Below are 20,310 nucleotides of genomic sequence, written 5' to 3'. Positions count from 1 at the left end.
GAAAAAAGCATTCTATTTTAGAATGCTTCATTTCATCTGTTACACAATACCTGTGGCAGATTTCAGAGATCTAGATATAGGTACACTTAGGTTTGCCTCAAGCTCAGGTGTTCTGTTGTGTTTTCCAGAGAGTTTGGGATGAATAAAGCAGGCAGAAACCAGTTACTTCATCCATAGCTCCTCCGGGTCAGAGGGAAGTAGTGATGTGGTGTCGGAATGGAAGTTTGTGTTAGAACTCAGCAGGACCACGTGGCCTAGGGTTATGAGGCTATTTCCCTGCCACCTCCCACCCAGGGCAGCAAGTGGCCCAGAGCAGGAGCCCTACCTGAAGGCTAAGTGACCGGTTCTCACCCAGGCCTACCTGACAGACAGATGGCCGTGACACTGACTTAGCAGATAATGTAACTTCTCTTTTCAAGTTCTGTGATTCTGATAATCTTGTATTGGTGAACTAAGTTTGTGATCTTAGATCTTTACGCTATCTAGAAAAATGCTGAGCAGAATTGAACTCATAAGCTGATTTATGGGAGGGTTTGCTAGTATACTTACTTGAATTACAGGATATCCTTGATGACAACAAACTATACAATTTATTTTTTATTCCATTTAGGCATCTTTATTCTCTTCTATATTTGTTTCCCACACAAACCAGAATTCTGTTGTAGAGATCACAATTCAATAAAATGGTGTGACCCTGTTTGACACATAATAAGCTGTTCAGGTATTAATTATAAATGTTACCAGCACTGAAAAAAAATTCTTTTATGCCTTAAAGCTTTTTGTTCTTTGGTGTTTGATAAGGCAGGCACCACCTGGACTTTCTCATGGGAGCAGAAGGGCGAGTTAGCCTGTCCTCTGAGTCTGAGGAGTCACATGGTGTGTCTGCTTTTAGCTGGGAGCATTTTTGGTGGTCACTTGTGATGGTCAGTGAGTCTCTGGGGAGAGTTTAAATGATTCAAAATAGCTAAAAGTAACTCATTGCTACTTCTGTATTAAAATTGTAAACTTGGTGATAATCATGTTTTAATTTTAGTCGAATCTAATTTTTGCCATCTAAAAGGACTACAGCTTCTGGGTTTAAGGTTGTTAAATTAGTCAGATTTCTGTCAGTGAGCAGTTTTCATTTGGAAGAAGCTGCAAACAACTTAACACAGTCATTTTTACATTAAAATTTAAAAATACAAAAGAAATTGGTAGAATGGAAGAATTCCCACATTAAGTCCCTCCTGAAGTTATAGAAGGGTTGAGTCTTTTGAATAATGAAAATGCATTCATATTTCCAGTTAAGTTGTGTTTTGAAATTTTATATTTTACATCCTCACTTAAACTCAAGTCTGTTTTCAAGCCTCATATTGTGTATGATTATCATCAGTCTGTTCCCTCCCACCACAGCAGGTCACACCACTTCTCACTCACCTCTCCTGCTATTCTGGCCTATGTATGCAGTGCTCTCTGACCAGACCAGACCAGTTATTTATAACTGTTATAATTCTCTAATTTTATGCAAAATTAGCATTTTTGGTTAACTGGTGTTTTGAATGAGGCATTAGCTCCTTTAAAACAGGCAAAGACAGTGTAAAGGGGGTGAGGATAACTTTAAAGCTAGAGCATCTTTCATGTCCCTTCTGATTTGGAGGGAGTAAGTCCCCTTACCTAAATGAGACTGCATGTCAACTTGGCTGGGATGTGTGCTTTTCTATTTTGATATGGACCTTTTGATTTACCAGTGGACAGACTGCTTGGAAAGAGTATCAGTGTGAGCCCTTGAAAATATGCGCAGGCATTAAGTCATTTAAAAACTGTTTCCTCGAGGAGAAGAATAAGGGATGAGTGAAAAATGTTTCCGAATCCCTAGTAGTCTTCTGGATTGTCATGAGTTTAATGTGGAATGAAAAGTAAATCATATAGTTTGTTAAGTTTGATTCCACAACTTCAGAGTCTTTGCCATCACTAACCCAGAACTAAACCAGAACTAAACCACTAAACCAAAACTAAGAGTTTGGTTCACAAGAAAACTCTTAAGTATAGTAGTGCCTGGAAAACCTCCTCTGTGGGCCAGAAATATAAGTTGATCCCATTTACTGCTCTCATTCTCCCCACCCTCACACAGTTATTCTTATTTTTTGCTTGTTATAAAATTGGTTGTTTTCCCATTATGGAAAAATTGGAAAATTCAGAAGATGATAAGGCACATTTAAATTACCCATGACTTCCATACATAATTTATCCACTCTTTTTCATCTAGTTGAGCTCATATTTGCCATCAAGACAGAACTTTGTATTTGGTTTCCTTAACGTTATTTTTGATGTTAAATTTTTTGGGAAATTTTCTTGATTGCTATTTCCATAATTTTTATGCTATCACCATGCCATCAGTCATTTTACCTAATTTTAAGCCAATTGTTAGTTTTTCAATTTCAGATAATGCATTGATTTAAAAAAGTATAATTTGCTGCAATTTTGATTATTTTCTTAGAATAGGCTCCTAAAGGTGGAATTATGGTGCTAAAAGATTTTTAAAAATAGTCTTTAAAGTTCTTGATACAGATTGGCATAGTACCTACTGGAAATATTACAATGAATGAGCCCTGGGAGTGGTAGTATCAAGATGGTGACATAGGGCATTCCTGGCTTCAGTCTTCCTCACAAAAAGACCAACTAGCAAGTGTCTATAGACAGGACACCATTGTGAAAATCACAGAACCCAAGGGTGAGGCAGGAGCAACCCCTGGACCAAGGGCACTGAGAAGGATGGCATTGGAGAGGGGAGGGCCGTGCTTCCTTCGGACTGTACTGCCCCTTCCCCAGGCTGGCACAGTGCCACAGAAAACAGTTAACAAAGTGAAAATTGTCTTTACCTATCAGTAATAACTTAAATGTTAATGGATTAAATTCTCTAATCAAAAGATACTGAATGACTGCAGAGATAAAACCAAGATTCAGTGATGTGATACCTATAAGAGACTTACTGTAACTTTAAGGACACACATAACTGAGAGGGAGGGAATGGAAAAGTTGTTTCAACAAATGGTAACCAAAAGAAAAGGATAGCTAGGGTAGATCAAGCAAAAGAGCCAAAATGGTCGTAAGAGGCAAAGACAGTCATTATATAATGATACAGGAGGTCAATCCATCAAGAAGTTATAACAGTTATAAATAACTATGCACCTAATATCAGAAAACCTAAATATATAAAGCAAATACCAACAGAACTAAAAGGGAAAACAGTCTTATAATAATAGTTGGGGGGGGGCCTTAATACCTTGTCTCAATAACGAATAGATTAGACAGAATAAGGAAATAGCAGATTTGAATAACACTGTAGACCAAATGAACATGACAGACAAAACCCAAAACATTTTATCCAGTAGCAGCACAATGTACGTTCTTATACACACACAAGACATTTTCTGGGAGAGAACATGTATTAGACCACAAGACAAATCTCAACAAATACAAGAAAATGGTAATTCTATCAAGTATCTTTTCTGACTTTAATAGCATGAAACTAGAAATTAGTGACAGGAGGAAAATTCACAAATACATGCTAATTAAACAACATGCTCCTGACCATTGTGTCAAGGAAGAAATCTAAAGATAAAAAACAATAATAAACAGAAGCAAATGAAAATGAAAACACAGTGTACCTGAACTTAGAGGATGCATCAGAAACAATTCTAGGAGGGAAGTTAATAGTGAGAAATATACACAAAAGAAAAATCTCAAAATATCCTAACTTTACACCTCAAGGACCTGGAAAAAGAAGCACATACTAAGCTGAAGTTTGCAGAAGGAAGGAAATAACAAAGATCAGAACAGAAATAAATGAATAGAAAAATAATCCAAAAAATAATAAAATTGAGTTGGTTCATTGACAAGATAGACAAAATTGCAAAATCTTTACCGATACTAATCAAGAAATAAGAGTGCCCAAATAAAAACATTTATGAAAGAGGCAATGTTACAACTAATACCACAGAAATACAAAGGGTCATAAGAGACTGCTGTGAGTGATTATACACCAATACATTGATCAGCCTAGAAGAAATTGATACATTCCTACTAGCAAATAAGCTGCCAAGATTGAATTCTGAAGAAACAGATGATCTGAACAGTCTGTTAACAAGTAAGGACACGGAATCTGTAATTAAAATGCTCCCACAAAGAAAAACACAAGGTAAGGGGTTAATTTTCCAAAATGTAGAAGGGACTCATACAGGTCAGTGGCAAAACCAAACAAATAATCTAACGAAAAAACGGGCAAGGGACCTGAATAAACATTTTTCCAAAGAAGCTATTCAGATGGCCAACAGTTACATGAAGAGTTGCTCAAGTTCACTAATCATCCCAGGAAATGCAAATCAAAACCACAAGTAGTATCACTTCTTACCTGTTAGAATGGGTTGTATCAAAAAAAAAAAAAAAGAAATGACACTGTTGGTGAGGATGTAGAGAAGTGGGAACTCTTGTGTACTGTTGGTAAGAGAACTAAATTGGTGTAACTATTATGGATAACAGTGTGGAGGTTCCTCAAGAAAATAAAAATAGAATTATCATACTATTCAGTAATTCCATTTCCAGGAATCTAGCCAAAGAAAATTAAATCACTATTCTTTTAAGTCTTGTATTGACTTAAGCATGTATAGAAGTTGACCATTGTTATCTTTATTTTAATGAACAGAAGCACAGAAAGTTTATATAATTATCTAAAGTCACACAGCTAATATGTCTAGGCCAAAATTCAGATCCAGGCAGTTGGACCCTTTATCACTGCTCTGTCACCATTTAAGCAGCCCATCAACCTAACATGATTTGCATGTTTTGTCTCCACCCTGGCAGTGTAGACTCTGAGTCTGGTTAGGTAACTCAGGATCAGCCTTGGATTTATTTTCACTTCCGAACAAGTGAGCTTTTGTAGTATTTACTGTCCTTACTAACAATTTCACCATGCACCCAGTCATCCAAATCTGAAAACCAATGGTCATTGTAGGTTTTGTTCTTGCCAGCTATGTATCTGAGCCCCACTTTTAGTCTCTTCTGCTGCTATCTTTAATTATAACATCTTGGTGCTTACATGAAGCAGGCAGGGCCTATGGGAGTAGAAATTTGGTGGAGCCCACTGGGATGCTGTTTCCCTCTTCTATTCCAGACAGGAATGTGGGTTCATATTTGACACTCAGTTCTTTAAAGGGAACCAGAAATCTGAATTTGTAATGTGAAAACCTGCAGTTTGTAAATCATGGTATGAGCCAAACAAAATATAATTACAGGCTACCAGTTTATAATTCCTATTTATTTTTTATCAAGTCCCCCTAAACTGATTTGCATTCTTCCAGTTTAACTTCCTCCTAGCCTTTCTGCCATCTTCCCTGTGCTAGGTAAGTGCCAATCAGGTAGACATCGATACAGTTAAGCATGTGAGATTCTAGAAGAGTTCTCGGTGGGTGAGCACTCAGAGGTATGTTGGCTGTTAGTGCTGGACTTAATTAAGTCTTGAATGACTCCCACCACACGTCTTGACCCCGATATCCTTATGTCATTCTCTGTATGTCCCCTCTTCCGTCCTGTCTCTTTGACTTGTGAACTCTTACCCCCACCCCTACCCCTCCTCCACTCAATTCAAGCATCTTCCCCTTTAGTAAACTTTTGATTTTTCCCGTCTTGCTATCCCCATGAAATTGTGAACTACCCAAGGACCATATTTTATCAGTCTTCACATTCTCAGTTCTTAGTGCAGTGCCAGCACATGGTATAGATCTGCAGCACTGCTGGTGGAAAACACTACTAATAAATACTAAGTAATATTAGTGAAAGTTAGTGATGGGACATGAATGCTCTTCTGACTGAATGTTTGTGCTTATGATTATCCCTTAGAGGAAAGAGGCCATGGCAGTTCTGTTATTAGGGACCTAAATAGGGTATCTAGCCTGTTGCAGCCCAGAACATTATGGTTACAACTAGTGGTGAATTTAGGAATGATTTTATATTCCATGGCAGTATAGCGGCATTAAGAGTGCTCTTTCCTTGAAATGTAATATGTGAAAACTAAAGTGAGATCACCTGTTAAATAGTGTTTTACCAGTCAGGTAAAACAGTTCTGTTTTCCTATTACAGCAGTTTGATGGTGAATGGTTGGAAACACCACAACTATTTATAGACGACCTGACTGCCAGATTTGTTATCTGCTGTCCCCAGGCTTGATAAATGAAAGAATGTTGGACTTAACTCTTGGTAGTGTCTCCAGTAATGAATAGGGGAGTCTGGAGAAAGCATGTGGACAGGAAATTCAAGGGCACCTACTGTTGTTTTTATCAGTCCAGGAATTCTAGACTTGCAAATTGTATCCTGTTCTTTTTCTGGACAAAGAAAGGGCTTTAATAAAAGACAAAGAACAGTGTTAAATCAATTAGAAGAATAAATATGCAGCATAATAAGTGCCAGTCATCTGGATCAATCTTTGTAATAATTTGATCAGTTCTGTTTCTGGTTTTGTTTAATCTGAAATATTTAAAACCTATTTGTGTCTGATTAGAGGGAAATTTTTTTCTTGTTTTTTTAAGCTACTCTCTGAAGATAGTTAATCGAGTCGTAGGGTGGGATTTGGCTTTTCTGCAGTTGTGTATCTCAAGTAGGATTTGTTTCTGAAGGTTTACATAGCACTGAATGATGCCATAGGAAATTATATATGAAAAATAATTTAAAATCCATTTAATTGGAGTTCACTTGCTCACTCTTCTTTACAGAATAACTACTCCATGCTCAGCACCTTTTCAAGGACTATACTGCTTTCATTACAAAGATGAATAGGCATAGGTTTTGCTCAGAAGACACATCTACTTGCACCTATGTATAAGTGGATGGAGAGAACTTAGCCCTCATGATAACATTTCATGGTATCTAGAGGTTGTTTTTCATTACTTCATGTCCTCTTCTGGATTTTAAACTAATTATAACCAAAACAACTTCTTATTTATTTCTGTACTGTGAATGTATACACTTCCTCTTATTTGGAATTGTTTTGAACTCCCTAACATTTTTTCACAAAAATCCCCCCCAAGGTTTTGCTTAGTAATATTTCTGCTACCTCCACCCAGTAATCTTGCTTCTTTCTGGCCATCTCTCCAACTACTGGACATGGGCAGATGTGCCCAGGGCAGGGGTCAGAAGCATGTGCTTGTTGATGAGAGCCCACCTGACCGTGCTGCCAATCCTTAAGCATTTCAGCGGAATCACGGTTCTTGTTTTTGTGCCCTCGCATCGCCTGTCTTCTGAGCTTTACATCTGACTTGCATTTGCTAGGAGATCAAGCATCTCTTTGTTCCTTGCTGCTCATTTTCTCATGTGTAATTCAGTAAATGCCATTATGTTTTGTGTGTCAGTCTCTTATGAACCTCCTTAAGATAGAACAACTTCCAGAATTTGATTGCCCTGGGACACCAAGGGCCAGACCTTGCACCTTGGCTGACTGAACAGGGCAGGCTGTTTCCTCCAGGCACCTAGTGGCCAGTCCACTGCCTTCCAAGGCCAAGCCTGAGTTCATCCTACAGTTTTTTGACTTCTGTTACCATTACTCAGGCGTGATTTCTTTGTGCTTTTCTCAACAGACATTATACAAAGTTTTATTTGCTTTTTCACCATTCACTTTTTGAAAGGAAAATTATAGACTTTGGACCAGTATAGTAAGGTCTTGACCTTTTATCCGGTTAGGAACTGGCAAAACAATTTGGAAATCATCTTGTCATCTCCAGATTTCTGGGACAAATCAGAAAGCACTTTGAAATCCCTAGGCATTCTCTCTGATAGAACATCTAATGGTTCTTTTTTTTTTTTTCCTTAATGTTAGTAGAAAAAATAACAGGCACTTTTCCACTAGTGTTTAAAGAGTTATCTATGAACTTAAATTTTATATATGCCTGAAGGAGGCTCCCTGGAATACTATTGCAAATTGTATACCTAACCCCTTTCTGAGGATTTAGGGTGCAGATTTACTTATTAAAGATGCTGAGAAGTCTTGCAATAAGACATTTGCTTAACTTTGTATAATCTTGATTTTTTTTTAATTTGTTTGAATTCCTTGATTTTCAGTCCATCTGCTCCCTAGCTCCACCACCAGGTTCCCAAATCCCAATTAACAAACATATTTGGAATATTTACTGTTTGCCATACCTCTTCTATTTTTTTCTTCTCTGACTTTTCTGCATCTGACCCTGAACACAAAGCATGAGCTTTCTGATCCTGGGATTTCCAAAAATGGTTTGGTAGCATTGCTTTAGATAGCATTCCAAGAAGAACAGCTTGGTGCTGAAAAATCATTTGGCCATGACAATTCCTGAGTTTTATTTATTTTCATTATTTATTGTTTTTAAAAATAACACTCATTATTATCAAAGCATTTAACACATTTAAAAAGGTCAAACTAGGTGCCAAAATAGTTTCTTACATTTTTATACACCATGTGGCTTTGCTGACTATTTTCTCAGATAGCCTTAGACTATGCCTATGAACTAGACAGAAAAAATACTGGAATTCCTCTGGGGAAGGGTGACTAGAATTCAGAGTGTACTGGGGATTTGAATATGACCAGTTAGATCTCTAGACATCTCACTGTGTTCAGTAATTTCTTTTTCCACAGCTGCTTAATAGCCAACCTTTATAGAGTGCTGTCCTGTATATTTACAGATTCTTTCCATTCTTCCTCCACCCCTATTTGCTAGGTTGATTCATTCATTAATGTTGTCATGAGTCAAAGACTGTGCTATATCATCATGAACTCTCAGAAAGAATCAGGAAAAGTTCTTGCCCAGAGTTGCTCGTCTTACAGTGGATAGAGAGATGGAGGCCACCACCCAGTATCTGCAACACAATGGTCCAAGAGCAAGTGAACACACTGGAAAGAGTGCCAGCAGCTCCATCTGTCCTGGTGGGGTATGCCATCGCAGTAGGACTTGAGATACTCTGGGCCTTCAAGAATAACCACTGATTAGAGGGTGGGTCCTGTGAGGAAAGGAAGGCACAAAGGATCCCAATCCTTGGGGAAGATGAGTGGTGAGGGAGGCAGGTGGCCCCCTGGCTTTACTGCTCACTGGCTGGGACCTTTCCAAGTGTTACTTCCTTACTGTACTTTACAACTTCTTGTAAGGAATTTAGAGCAGTCAATAGAAGGACAAGTTTAGAACAACCAGAATGGTAGACATGGTTTTAGGCAGGATACTTGTGAGGCTCATGGAGTCCACTGAGGTATAAACCCTACAAGATGACAGTGCAGCTGGGAGTTTCCATTAATTAAATCATTTGCTTTCAACCTGTGTTGAATTGCTTGACATGGAAGAACAAGAAAGCTCTTCTGTTCATTCCCTTATCCCTGGAGTCTGTCTAGGCCAGTTCATGTTGATGTGCAGGGGTCCGTGTCTTCATGGAGTTGAGGAGATGTGGTTGTTGGGGAGTAGGTGGCAAGTTTAGGGGCATCCTTTCAACTAAGAGTGCAGTGTTGCATGGTCAGTTGGCAGTCTGGGTCTTCTCAAGGATGGAATGTGGTGACCCCTTGCACAGAAGCAAGAAACTTCTTCACTGTTTGGATCTAGTGTACTCTCCTGGGGAGATGTGGACGGTGGTGGGCATGTCTCTTGGTCAGTGCCCACCTATACTAGCCACCTGGGTTCATTCTCTCACCCTTCAAAGCAGTCCTTTTGCTGCATTTCTTATCTTGTCTAGTTGTCCATATCATCTTCTTCCAGCCAGAGCTCTGTTTGGCTGGCCTGTTGGCTTTTAAATGCTGACTTGAATGTTCAGTTAAGGCCACAGAATTTGCCGTTGTCCCCTAACTTAATTCATACATTTATGTTTCCAGTCTGGTTCCTACAGGCATTTCAGTGTCATTGAATCAGACCTTATGGTGTAGACCTCGCGGCATTGAACAAAACAGAATTCAGAATGAAATATGACAGCCAAGAGCTCCACCCAGAGGAGCTTGTTCTTAAAAGAAGTTTTCCCCTAAAACGTGTACCTATAAGAATTGCTTTAAACTGATCTTGTGGGCATATTTGATGTAACATTTCAAGTTTCATAGAATTTATGTGGCATAAGACACTTGTTACTACTTTACTAAACTGCATTAACTCTTAGGAGGGCAACACTTATTGGGGATATAAATATTGGCAAAATATTACGTATTTTATTTAGTAATCCTAAAACAGAACAAAATAGATTGAGTTTTGTTTTGAATGCTTGCTTTGTATAAATGTGCCTGTATAGTGTGTGGACAGTCTCTGGTGGTTCTTTAATGTATTCACCCAGGGTTTTGCTAATTAATTTGTCAAAAGTAATTTCTATAGCTTTGGAAACAGTGCATCTTTCTCTTTCTTTGCTAGCATTGTATTGTTTTTAATGTGAAAGACTCAGGTGTTAACTGTTAGAACAGGACTTTACTTAGGAGAAATTAATCCATTCTCAGAATTTATCATAAGGAATAGAAAGTGACTTTCTCTTGACAGTTGGTCCTGTGTTCTTACAGTTCTGTGAGATGGCAATGGCGGCAGGGCCAGCAGCAACCTTCCCCATGAGCAACCACACCCGGGAGAGAGTGACAGTGGCCAAGCTCACTCTGGAGAACTTCTACAGCAACCTGATTCTGCAGCATGAGGAGAGGGAGACCAGGTAGGGGCTTGCTGACAGGTACACAAAACCCACTGGGTGTTTCCTGGAGGAAGCTGTTGGGGGAGGGTAGGTGTGTAGCCCCTAATAAATGCCACGTCCTTTGTTTTGATGGTGAAGCCCACCCTACATGCCATTTGAGTTTCTTGCAGCAACAGTATGCCTTGTGTACCTTGTGTTTCCAAAGAATGCTTTCTGGAGATCCCCACAATCCCATGCACTGCATGCTAACATCACATGTTAGTTGTTCTTTTAAATAAAATGTTTCTAGCCGTGAAATTGTGGTATTTTTATAGTTTCTTCTAGAGGGATGCTCCTTGAATGACTGATTTTAATCCCACCACATTTATAATATAGTGTGTGTGTCAGTAGGAACAGAAAAATTAAAAAAAAAAGAATGGCATGTTATTTTGCTTTCTGGAAACCTGTAGTAAGAAAGATAAAGCATGTCTTTTGAAACAGTGAACAGTATCACTGAGAGAAATCACCTAGAGAAGGGGAAGAAAGGAAAGAAATGGCTTTTAACCAGGGTTTGAGGAAGGCAATTCACAGATGGTGGTGACATTTAAGCAGGAAGAATAGGCTTTCTGCACGCATCAGAGGAGGAGGAAGGTCAGAGAGGGGATGGATGCTCCAGAGAGACGATGTGGCCTCCTGCTGCTCAGGCAGCGTCAGGCTTGGCTGCAGTGAGTTTCAGCATTTCCTGGGTGCCTGGTCACGCTACTGCTCTCGGGATGGCAGAGCTTAAGTGTCCTGAGCATATGCGCGTCCTTCAGTGGTGTCCCTGGAAGAAGGAGCAAGTGGTGACGCGCAGAATGGACTGTGGGAGTGGACCAGAAACAGGGAAAGCTGGTGGCGTCGCCAGGGAGCTGGAGAGGAGGCCGAAGCAGACTTAGAGCCTCAGCAGCCGTAGAGAAGGACCAACAGGGTCAACCCACCGAAGAGAAATGTGAGAGGAATGAGTGATGCTAACTGTGACATCACGTCTGGACACTTAGTAAGACTAGAGAAGAAGAGTCATGTTTTTGAGTTTAATTTTGGCTTAAGTGCAGCTTAGATGTAACTGTAGAGAGAATTAGAACTAGAAAATGAAGCATAAGTAACTATTCAGAAGTAAAGTTAGATTAAGAGTGTGAGAGTTCAGGAGTTTGGAGAGTCGTGCTGACATTTCTGTAATCACAGTTCCTAAAGGAAGTGAGGAGAGAGGAGGGAGCAGAGGCAAATTACAACTGAGACTTCCTCATCAAAGAAATTCCAGAGGGTTCAATAAGAAGGAAAATGATTACAGAGAAAAATCTATATGCAAAGATATGGATAAGTCTCAACAAAGTTGTTCTTATAGCCCAGTCTATGATGAGTCCCAGGCTGCCCCGCCCCAGCAGTGGGATGCAGAGGCAGATCCAGAAGTGTTCCTGGCAGGCTGCCATCCTGGGCTGATGACAGTCCTTACCCAGGAGGCATTTTCTTGGCCAGCACTTTCCCACAGATTCCTCTTGCAAGTCCCCAGAAGTTGTTTCCATGTCCAGAATGTATCCTGCCAACATCAACTGCAATGGTAGCATCTGCGTGGATGTCTGGCAGTCACTGTGGTCTTCAGACTAACAGTATCACAAAGTATCGTGTGTTCCAGGTGCCCAGTTGCTTCCTGGCCCTGCCTTGGGCCTGCTCTCACAGCAGCATTTCTACACACCTGGAAGGTTCAGAGAAGGCAGCTTCCCCAGGTGGCTGCCGGTGGCGGAGGAATCAGGCGCACACTACCTGCCCAACCATGTCCACACAGATCAGTCCTATGCGCAATCCATCCAGGCTGTCGCGTGGATGCAAGAGGACCACGCCATTTACCCTGTGGATATAGAAACAGAAAGGTGGATAGTACATTACCTCTCTGGTCCCTCTTGTATTCTTTCATCCACACACACAGACTTGGATTGTGAGCTGCCCTGAAGGAATTGATACGGGACCTGCCCCTGGGTCTTGCGTTTTGGGGAACCCTGCCAGGGACTGGTGATGTTTAGCACGGTCCCTCTGGGTTTTAGAATCTCTTCTGAATTAGGATGGCTGTGGGTATACTGAGGCCTGCATGTGAACGGCATTAGTGTCCTGCTGGGGTCATGGGTAGGATGATGACAAAATGAACCCCAGAAAAAGAGAAAAAAAGAACAAACAGGAAATAAGAGACAGCGGAGTGCAAGGCAATGCAGGTGGCGGATCTCCAGGCACCTTTGAGGAGCTGCTAGGCCAGGGCGGTGGGGAGAGACAGTTTCCTGAGACTCTTCAGGGTGAATGTGAGGGAAAGGCGCCCTCCTCTGCATCATAGCTCTGTGGGGACAGAGCCAGCTCTGAGCCGGGGCATTCTGGGGACAGGCGCATCCTGTGAGATGACGCCACGTGGAAACTCCTCATGTGGCTGAACCCTGGTCCCACTGCCTGAACCTGGGAAGTACTCTGAGGAAGGCCTGGAAGGGACTCAGAGTACCAGAAAGTAGGGAGAACAAAGGCTGCACTTGGTTCCATGTGCCCTTCTAGGGACAGCCTAGGTGTTCAGAACAGCAGGGGTCAAATACCTTTAAAAAGGCAAACCCATGCCCTCCCACCCTTCCTCCAGGGGGTGGGGAAGAAAATATTGGGATCATGAATATGTACATTTCCTTAGAGGTAGTGATGGAATCCCAGGTGTGTGCTATTAAAACAAGAGTAGAGGCCCCTTCCCCAAAATGGACTGTGAAAGCAGCAAAGGTGGTGATGCTGATGTCTTCTGCATTCTTAAACACAGAATTAAAATATTTTTCAACAATATATTCTAAGTCAGGAGGGGCATCATGGGAGTTAAAATGTTCTTCAAAGGGGGGTAAAAATTGGGTAATTTCAGACTAAGTGTATATGTTGTATATCTAGACTAGTCACTAAAAGAATATAGAGTTTGTAACTTTCAGTCTAGTAAAAGAAAAAAAAAAAAAACAATGACAAAAGTCAGATCAAGAGAAGGTGAGGGAGAAAGACTGACCAAAAAGTAAGCACCAAAAGAACACACAAATGAGTTATAAATAAACCCAAATATCTGAGCATGTACACTTACTGTGAGTGTATCTAAAGCCTCTGGAAGTGATCAGATCCTCAGGAGAGAACCAAGGAAAGATCCTCAGGAGATCCTCGGGAGAGAACCAAGGAGAAACCAAGACCTGTGTTTTTCAAGTCAGGCAGTTAAGTTCTGCATCCGAATTTAAAGGTTCATTGTCTTTTCTTGCTGAAGCTATAAAGTAATTAAGTTTTGGCCTCTTTTCCCAACCAAAAGAAAATAAGAATGAAACTATCTCCTGCTATTTAAAAAAAAAAAAAAAAAACTGGTGCCATGGAGTCCAGTTGAGCATCTCATATTTCCTACAAGCTTATACTCTAAGCGAGCCTGATGAATTTTTAAGATTTAACTCATTAGATACCTGAATACTCCATTCAAGGACAAAATATGAACACATATTAGGGAAACTACTCTTTGAGAAAGTACAAGTGCAGTCAGGGGCCAGGGGCCTTCCTGTTTCAATACTGTGGAAACAGGTGCGCGTGACTCCATTTCTCCCCAGCATGAGGGAGGGGACAGTAGAGATTTGACAGAATGGTTTGCCGGGAGAGTGTTTTCTTCCCGAGCAGTGGTGGTCTTTCTCTCCAGATTCCTTCTGCCAAGGAGAAAACTCCAGCTCATGCACCAGCAGCTGCTGTGCCTTGCGGGGCCTGATGGCAGGCACAGAAGCCATACTAGACACAGACTCCACGTTAGCAGTGGGAGGAAGGTGCTAACAAGACCCAAGTCACTGTGGTGAGCTCTGAGGGAGGGTCCTATCACCCATGCTCAGAAGAGAGCAGAGAATATGTTGCCCAGTCTCACCTCCTCCAGTGGGAGCTCATTTATCAGCAGGCTTTAGATATTGTTTAATGAATTTTCCATAAGAAAGACAAATGATATTTTAGGGGAGAGCTTTTGGACATTTAAATAACAAATGTCAAAAAATATGTCTGATGGTTTCAGTCCTTGGCCCTTATGACCCATTTGGCTTGATCATGGCAAGTCAGAATTATTCTGGCCTCCTGCAGGACAAATTAGGAGGAGCCTTCCTGTGCTGATTTTTAAGAAAACCTAATACAACAGAAATAAAATACTAACATTCACTTGGAAGTGAGTTGCAAAATGTATGCCCTGACCAGCTCCCTAGTTACTATTGCTTCATCCCCACCCCTTGCCACCCCAGGACTTAGCTTGAGTCACTTCAGGGGTGCTGTTTAAAAATAACTGAGGGCCTCCCCGGTGGCGCAGTGGTTGAGCACTGGGTTGCAAGCTGCCCGCAGCCTCTGCAGTGCCAGTTCGATTCCCGGCCGCCAGGCGAGGGTTCCACATGGTGCGCAGACCCCTCCTGCCGCCCTCTGCTCCCCTCAGCAGTGTACTTCATCACTCAGCCTGTTCTGCTCTCCGCTCTGGCTCTGGTGAATTCTCTCACCCTCCCGCACTTCTGACTGTACCCAGTGCTTGTATAAATAAATAAATCAATCTTAAAAAAAAAAAAAAGTAACAGCAACAAAAACACTTTAAAAAAAATAAATAAAAATAACTGAACTTGGTCATCCCTAAAAAGCAGATATCTTGTAAGGCATTATAATTTTTAATATACATGCACGGCTTTCCAGTTTTCAAGGACTTAGAATAGAATACACCCAGGTACAGTGAACACCTTCCCTTATAGAAGAGGGATCAGTCAGATTTGGGGTCAAGTGAGGGTCAAATGAGCTCTCTTGGCTGCTGCATGTCAGAAGCACCACCCACAGACCTAGGAAGGGCCGCCTCCAATCTCACACCTTCAGCATTTCTGGTGTAAACACTGATCCATGTTAATGACTTTGATGCTTGGACATTAGATAATCATTGTTCATATTTCTAACAGTTCCTTAGGCAGGTTTAGAAGTAAACTGTATTTGGCTGGTATGAGAAAGTAAAAACTGGTTTGGGTAAATAGTTGGAGAAAGAAAATATCCATGGTGATTATTTTAATTGAACCTGAAAGATTTTTTTTCAGCATAGCAAACAAACTGAAATGTTAGAGTTAAGTAAGTAAATGTGCCTTTTTAAAGTGGAAACAGTTAGGAACGTACTTAAAATGTTCATTTTTTTATTTTGAAAAGGCAGAAGAAATTAGAAGTGGCCATGGAAGAAGAAGGATTAGCAGATGAAGAGGTACCTAAGCTGTAATGACTATGACTTTGGGTAACATGATGGCATCATGCACCTGATCAGAGAGTAGATCTTACATGTTCTTACCACACACACACACACACACACACACACACACACAAAATAGCAGTGTGTGCAATGTTGGAGGCCTTAGCCAACCTTACTGTGATAACCATTTTGCAGTGTATATGGTTACGACAGTTATCTCTCAGGGAGGCTGGGGGGTGTAATTACTGTACAAAAACAACTCCAGTGACTTTTTAATTTCTTGGTATCAGATGATTTTATAACTTAGATTATGTTGATTTCTTCATTTGAATATGGACTTTGTTGCTGTGTGGTGGACATCTTTAAAAAGTGGTAGCTTTTTAAAAAAATCTTGAGTGTATATTTGATGAACAATATCTGTAGTGCATGGAGCAGGAGAGCTTTAAGGAAAATCAGTTGCCAAACCTTTTCACATTTTTTCCTAAACATTTTTTAAAACCATCCATTTCTCTAGTTCACTGCCTCTGCCCTAGTTTAACTACCATGTGTGTCATCTAAGGTCTCTCTTCCTCTTCCCTCAGCCTACCCTCAACCCCAGTTCGGCACACTAGCAGAGGCATCTGTCCAGAAACAGATGTAATCATGTGCCTCCTTTGTTCAGTACCTTTCCTTGACTTCTGAGGACTCTAAGGATAAGGGCTAACCCATCACCATTGATGAACCAGCCCCCTCTCCGGTTTCCCCTCTTACTGCCACCCCCTCTTCTCACCCCCCCATGATAACCAGCAAGGTTGACTTACTTTCTACATTCTTACCCGTGGACTTTTGCACATGTTGTTTCTGCCCTTTGGCACTCTTCTTCACTCCTGCCCAACTCCCATCATTCTTTTAACAGCGTAAGCCCTCCCTTTAGGCATTGCTTTTCCTGGGAAATTCTTCTACTCTCTCGAGCTCCTCCTCGTAAATTCTATAGCATAACACTGTTTCTGTCCCTTCGGTGGCCTGAAAATACCCCAAGTACAAACTCCATCTCATTTCATTCAACTCTACATTTCCAGACTTGGCAGAGGGCTAGAGTAAATATTTGGTGAATAAATGAACAATGGCTCTTTGCCTTGAGTTTATAGATGAGAAGGAAAGATTGTGTGTGTGTGTATGTACACATGGTGGGATGTGGCAACTTGGAAAAGACACAGATTTTTTTTTTTCCCTCTAATTCTGAAAATCAGAAAAGATTTCATGGAAGAGGTAACAAGTGATTTCAATCTTAAAAAATGGGCGGTGTTTACAGTACAGACAGGAGGTATATGAAGTACTGGGTATGTGTGTACAGTAGTGATTCCAAAGGTGCAGTAAGGAAATGAAAGGTGAGAAGTCTAGAGTTTATCTACTAGGTGGTAGGGAGACTCGACCCGGGCAATTAGCTTGAAAGTTTTCAGTGTTTGGAAAAGAATTTCTGTATTTAAAGAGTAATTTTGCAGATGGCTTGAAATCTAAACATTATGCAGGCTTCCTTGCATCTCTCACTGGAGAGTTACCTGTGGTTTTATATTTGTAATGTTTAAGTGAAATAAAATATTTTATGATGATATCAGAGCTGGTTAGTTTATTAGTTGACTCAGTCTTAAAAATTCAAATTATTTACACAAAGTTAATATAATACTTTTTTCCAAAACTCATTTCATTTATATTCTTTAAATATTAAGTGAGAAGGATAATGATTTAAATCTGCATCACAATCTGTAGAGAAGACAGGATATCTTTTGTCATTTTTATTCATTAATATTAATCATCTTCTTGTCATTACTAGCTTATTAATTCAGATGACATATCATATTGATATTTTGATCTCACATAAGATCTTACTGTGAAATCTAGAGAAGTGACAGAGCAGCTGCCTGAGGGCTGAACAGACCTGACTGGGCGCAGCAGCCAGCTCGGCTTCCTGTGGCATCTTAGGTTGTGTTCTGTTGAGCCAATATAGTCTGCATATTCAGCTCATAAGGATATTACTTCTCATTTCCAAAAAGAAATAGACTTTTCTTTATTCCTCCTTCCTAAGTGATTTGATGCTCACAGTTCACCTTTGCTATCCCTTACTGCGAGAAGACGGCTGCACTGGCCCTGTGCACAGGTCACCTGTGACCAGCGTTGCTGGGCAACTGTGACAAATGTGATAGTGCTGTCCTCAGCAGGGGCTGCTGCTGGGCCCTAGGCGGCCCTGGGCCTGCTGTTCCACAACATGTGGAAGACTAGACATCAATGAGAATACCTGCTTTTTTCAATATTGGCAAGGAATTCAAATGTTTTAAGAACGTTGTGCAGACCAAATCTAGTGCATCTGTACACAAATACAGTTTGTAGTTTCAGGGCTTGCAGTGTCTCATCTGTACCAGGAAGTACTGACTACATTCAGAAAATGTGAGGTGATTTCACCCCTCAAATAGTCAGTTGCTTATTATAACTATAAAACTTGTAAAATTTTTCAGTAAAAATAATTTAATTCCACAAATGTCTATTACCAGGCCTCATGCTAGCTCCTAGATTGTTGAATTCTGTAAAATGGAAATTACTCTCTAAACCTTAGTATAAAATATTAATTTATCTAGAAATTACTCATGGAAACTAAGCTACGTAGTGTAGACATGAAAAGCATACCCACCACTCCCTCTCCCCTCCTGCCCTCACTCTCGGTCTTATACCAAACCCTGGGCCACACAGAGGGAACCTTTGAGGAACACTCATCTGCAAGGAGCAGAGACAGAGAATGATTTCTTCTTAGTTCTTCTTGAGATGAAGTTCTGTCAAAGAAAATTACTTGTTCTAATGGAAAATTAAAGTAGGCAAATTTAAGCTGCAAAAAAAGCCATGAGAACGTTAAGCCTGTTCACAGACTTTTGTACAGGAAAAAAATGTTATTATTTTTTTCAAGGCTATTCAATCTGTACAAGTTGTAAGCAGATAAACAGCATGCTTTTTTCATGCAATTTTGTAAATACACTCTTGCTTCAGCTACCTCAGACTGCAGCACGGATTTTTGTTTTTTAAGTAATATAAAAATGTTACAGGTGATCCCATTTTGGTAGAATTAGGTGTTCCACACACTGGCGATTTCTTCTTTTGCCATTAGAGAGCAGCACCCAAAGCAGGCCCTCGGCCTGTCGGTGCTAGCCGGCATCTTCATCTTCAGCTGCTTCTCTTGTCTGTAAATTTTAAGCCCAATTTATGAAACTGTGATGTCGTGTTTTCCATTCAGATTATACAAGTTTCTGAAACCATACCCAACTGTACTTTTTTTATCCATAAAGTCAAAAATCTAGAACATCAAAATGTATTTATGTAGTTGACAACAGAAATTGCTTCATGCTCTGTAGACTCAGTCCTGCAGTGCCACCATGAGGCCCTTTTAATTACAGCCTTAAAGTTTCAAACAAGCTACTTTGGGGACTGTCTTGTTTTTCTAGTGGTTCCTTTTAAAAAATTATTCAGAAGGCATTTTGAACACCAAATAAATAAATAAATAAATAAATACATAAATAAATACATAAATAAATAAATAAAGTCATCGCTATTTCCACCACTGAAGTGCCTGTCACTTAATTTAGCTGTTTAAAGATAGTGTCTTGATTTCAATCTCTTGAAATGACTTTGTTAGAAGTTAGGATTCCAGTGCATGGATGGGACATTGACACACTGGTAATTAATAGTTCCTTCAACCTTTGGAAATCAGGTGTCTAGTGGGCAGGACACCAGGTTATACCTGGTGCTGCATCCAGGAGCAGCATTTCCAAATTGTCCTGAAATACTTTACTTGTTTCCCTCAGAACTGAACCACTCCAAGCTTGACAGGGTTCAGGTGAAGATGAAGGGAAGTGTGGTTTTCCCACTGAGTCTGTTTCCCACTTTGTGTGTGTGGTACTTATTTTTTGTGATCTTTGGAGAATGAATTATGAAATTCCTGACTTTGAATATTTTTGTCAGTTCTTCATGTATTTTTTTTCCATTTCATATTTTCAGGAAATCAAATGCCAAGTCTCCAGCAGTTTATTAAAATGTGTCCAAGAATAAATTCTCCCATGATTCAGTCTCTATGGAAACTGTGTCACTGGCTGTCGAGTCTCAGAGACTGGGTGGTGACAGAGCCCATGTGAATGTTAGGGGTGGGAGCCGAGTAGATTTCCCATGAATCCAAGTGAAAATCATAACCAGAATAGTAGCATTTCCTAAAGTTTAGTGTTTATCTATGATTTAAGTTAATATAGATGGAGCAATTTGACAGACTCAAGATGAAATATTTCAAGGGGTCCACCTCAGGAATAAAGATTTATCATTTGTTTAAATGTGTCCTTCAAATAGCTTTATTCTTTCCATGCTTCATAAATCCCTGACTTTGGGGGCTCCCTGGTGGCACAGGGTTATAGTCTCAGTGCTGTCAAGCTATCGCCAGCCATTGTAGC

At 40.3% G+C, this 20,310-nt stretch overlaps 1 protein-coding gene across 1 annotated transcript in view; it reads left to right on the top strand.

Moving 5' to 3' along the window:
- STK38L (serine/threonine kinase 38 like) overlaps positions 1 to 20,310 on the top strand; it is a 68,014-nt gene that overhangs the window by 31,090 nt on the left and 16,614 nt on the right. Inside the window, exons 3-4 of the mRNA XM_037514192.2 lie at positions 10,511 to 10,653; positions 15,817 to 15,868. Coding sequence (XP_037370089.1) covers positions 10,520 to 10,653; positions 15,817 to 15,868 — 186 coding nt within the window. The 5' untranslated portion in view covers positions 10,511 to 10,519. The remainder of the gene's footprint in view (positions 1 to 10,510; positions 10,654 to 15,816; positions 15,869 to 20,310) is intronic.

The sequence above is a fragment of the Talpa occidentalis genome, unplaced genomic scaffold, assembly GCF_014898055.3.
Source record: "Talpa occidentalis isolate TD23 unplaced genomic scaffold, MPIMG_talOcc4v2.1 talOcc4.16, whole genome shotgun sequence".
Classification (NCBI taxonomy): Eukaryota; Metazoa; Chordata; class Mammalia; order Eulipotyphla; family Talpidae; genus Talpa; species Talpa occidentalis.
Note: the sequence above shows the minus strand (reverse complement) of the source record. Positions and strands in the feature narration are given on the sequence as shown.